This window comes from Anastrepha obliqua, chromosome 4, assembly GCF_027943255.1.
Source record: "Anastrepha obliqua isolate idAnaObli1 chromosome 4, idAnaObli1_1.0, whole genome shotgun sequence".
In the NCBI taxonomy this organism is placed as follows: domain Eukaryota; kingdom Metazoa; phylum Arthropoda; class Insecta; order Diptera; family Tephritidae; genus Anastrepha; species Anastrepha obliqua.
In genome coordinates this window covers 112538486-112541916 of record NC_072895.1, presented here as the reverse complement: position 1 = coordinate 112541916, position 3431 = coordinate 112538486, and the positions used below count along the sequence as shown (strand labels likewise).

The window sequence follows — 3431 nt, the reverse complement described above, 5'->3', positions numbered from 1 at the left end:
TTCCAAGCATGCATTTTTTTAGGTATGGAAACAGATGGAAATGGCAAGGGACCAAATCTGGTAAATTTGGTGGATGCTCCAAAAATTCGAACTTCAATTCATGGCTTTTAGCCATTGTCAAAAGCCTGTTGTGGCACGGTGCATTGTGCTGATTAGATATAATTTTTTTCTTTTGCACGAATTTGTTCTTCCTTTAGTTGGTCTAAAAGGTTACAACAATATTCATAATTTATTGGTTTACCAGTTTGCAAGTAATCCACAAACAAAATTCCTTTCGCATGCCAAAAAACTGATGCTAACACCTTCTTGGCCAATTTCTGGGAACGAACTCGTTTCGGAGCCGAAGAGCCAGGTTCATACCACTCTTTAGCCTCCTGCTTTGATTTAGGGTCATGATGATAGACTCAAGTCCCAACCATAGTGATAAATCGACGCACAAAATCCACTTTATCCTTTCGAAAACGCTCTAAATTGTTCCGTTGTTAGCGAATGCGGCAGCCATTGTGCACACAGCTTTCTGAAACCCAATACTTCACTCAAAATATTGGTTACACTGCCCAATGAGATGCCTAGGGCTTCTACTAAATCTCTTTCAGTCACTTGACGATTTTCCAGAGAGAGTGAACGGGAATTGAAATACAAAGACCCGGCACAAAACTTTCTATCGCAATAGCAAATGACTCACAGTGATTCAGGCTGTATTGATTGGAATACCGACTAGGGATGTTAAAAAATAATCGATTTTTTCTTTAATCGATTTTTTTTCTTATTATCGATTTTTTGTAGTCGATTTTATTAAAGGCGAAAATCGATTTTTAATAAATAGATTATATGAATTACACATTTTAAATCGATTTTTGTAAATAGTGCCATCTGTGCGACGGATGATAAAATGGATAAGTAAGCTAACTAATGTGAACAAGTCGATAAAAATCAGTGCCATCTTTACGTACAAATATGTAATGAATTGTGATCCTGCCTTTATTTATTTCTTGGAAGCTTTGAAGTGTCGAAATAAATATTGGTTTAACCATAAAAATGTCTTCCGCTGCTAAAACACCCAGAAGCTGCTGGCGCAAGTATTTTACAATAAGGAAGGAAAATGCAACCGCAAAATGTAAATACTGCCCAAAAGAGTTAAAAACATGCAATAACACTACAAACTTGAAACAGCACATGGAAAGAAAACATTCTGATGTCTTACAAGCTGACGAGGTAAAACTCATTATTTGATGTAATAGTTATTATTTAAAATATTTTAAATTATATTTTGTTTTTATTTTTATCACCGCAGAATTCACATGAAGTTGATGTCCAGGATACTACCAATTTGAGGCATAATGATTCATTGGTGCATTCGCCATTGACAGACACTGAGGCTTCGTCGTTAACTCCAAAACGGGCTAGATCAACTATCGGAGCGGCTTTTTCAAGAATTTCAGCATATGCCTCAGATGGAGAAAAAAATAAACAAATAACAAACAGCATCGCAGAAATGATATGCCGGGACAGTCTTCCTTACAATATGGTGGAAGGAACAGGATTCAAAAAGCTAATGAAAACTATCGTTCCTTTGTACAAGGTTCCATGTCGTAAAACTATCACAGATCTCATTGATACTAAATATGACGAAAAAAAGACCCTTATTAAACAAAAATTACGGTCTGTTAAAAACGTCTATCTTACAATAGATGAATGGAAGGATATGCAGTTAAGAAGTTTTTTAGGCGTGACTGTTCACTTTATAGAAAATTTTGAAATGAAATCGGTGAATATCGCATGTGAACCGCTTCATGACAATCATACAGGCGAATATTTATCGGAGATGGTTCTTAATGTTTGTGAAGATTGGGGTTTGTCGCATGACAAAATTGTGAGTGTTACTACAGACAATGGCGCTAACATGGTTAAAGCTATTGAGATTACTTTCGGCAGAGCAAAACATATTCGATGCCTAGCACATACGTTGAATCTAGTAGTTGAAAATTCTGTGAGTTCCTCTGATGTTAAATTTTTTTTGGATAAAGTACGAAAAATCGTAACTTGGTTCCACCAAAGTGGTGTAGGCGCTGAAGAATTGCGACAGATGCAAATGCAGGAAAGCGTTGTTGAAGGAAAATTGAAGCATTTGGTCGGAGATGTGTCTACAAGATGGAACTCACAATTATTTATGATTGAACGTTTTGTGTTAATGAGCAGCACAATTGGATCTATTTTAATAAACCATCCGAATGCACCCCAAATGCTTCAAGCAAACGAAATCGTTGTGCTCAAAGAAATTGGAAAAGTTTTAAAGCCTTTTCACAATGTTACCGAAGAAATGAGCGCTGAAAAATATGTGACAGCTAGTAAAGCTATACCTATTATCAAGTGCTTGAGAACTTTGTTAGACGCTATACCGATAACCAGTGATTTGGCCAATCAATTCAAATATTCATTGCAAACAGAACTAAAAAAAAGATTTGAAAACATACAGAAAGTTCACCTTTTCTCAGTCGCAACGTTTTTGGATCCTAGATTCAAAAAAATTCATTTAGATGAGCCATTATCTTTGTCAAAAACAATTAATTATACCAACCGATGCCTAAGTTTAAATACTAGGAATGATGATACTATACTGGTGACCGATTTTGAATCATCTGTTTCATCACAAGTTGCCAGCGACGATCAAGATATATGGCAGGTACACCATAACAAAATAATGGCTGCTAATACGTCAATGACAAAAAATACAGAGATAGATTTATATATCGCAGCGCCATTATCAAATCTTAAAGTAGACCCTCTCGATGTATGGAGAAGTTCTGAGGAAACTTTTCCAAAATTAACAGACTTAGCTTTGAAACACCTCTCAGTGATGGCCACTTCTGCACCAGCTGAAAGATTATTTTCGAAGGCTGGGAATATTGTCAGAAAAACTCGAAACCGTATTTTAGGAAAGCGACTACCAAAACTATTATTTTTAAACTCTTTGACTGAAGATTTATGGCAATAATTTTTTAAGTTTCTGATAAATTTTGATTTGAGGTTTGGAGGAAGCTTCCTTTTCTTTTTTAATTTTCATACCCAACAATTCTCGTTATATTTAATACTTAAATTAATCGTTTAATTTTATTTTGATTCTAGTCGAATGTTAATTGATACAAAACATTTGTGGCAATTATTTAATTGAATTTTTTTATTACTTAAACTAAAAGCTTGAAGATAGCTTTCTTTTATTTTCTTAGTTTTGTTTGTTATATTGCTATATTTTGTACTCTTATAGTTTTGTATTATTTTTACTGCAATAAAATATTTAAGAGTACTAAAAAATGTATATATGTATCATTAATTTGAATATGTATTTATAATCTTAAAGTCGTCCTTTTAGATATTTTTTCATACTTATATATCAAATATGCATTTTTCGTATTAAAAAATCGAAATATCCA

General features: G+C 33.9%; 1 protein-coding gene across 1 annotated transcript; it reads left to right on the top strand.

Moving 5' to 3' along the window:
* Window positions 1-927: 927 nt before the first annotated feature.
* Window positions 928-3141, top strand: LOC129244357 (E3 SUMO-protein ligase ZBED1-like). Its single transcript, XM_054881976.1, has 3 exons — window positions 928-1215; window positions 1295-2791; window positions 3127-3141. Exons 1-3 carry the CDS (start codon window positions 1039-1041, stop codon window positions 3139-3141), a joined length of 1689 nt encoding a protein of 562 aa, XP_054737951.1. The 5' UTR covers window positions 928-1038.
* The last annotated feature ends 290 nt before the right edge of the window (window positions 3142-3431 follow it).

Bases quoted from the DNA above. Each gene is read 5' to 3' on its own strand.
- LOC129244357 (XM_054881976.1), top strand. From the start codon at position 1,039: ATGTCTTCCGCTGCTAAAACACCCAGAAGCTGCTGGCGCAAGTATTTT. The intron at 1,216-1,294 runs GTAAAACTCATT...TTATCACCGCAG, and splicing joins ATGTCTTACAAGCTGACGAG to AATTCACATGAAGTTGATGT.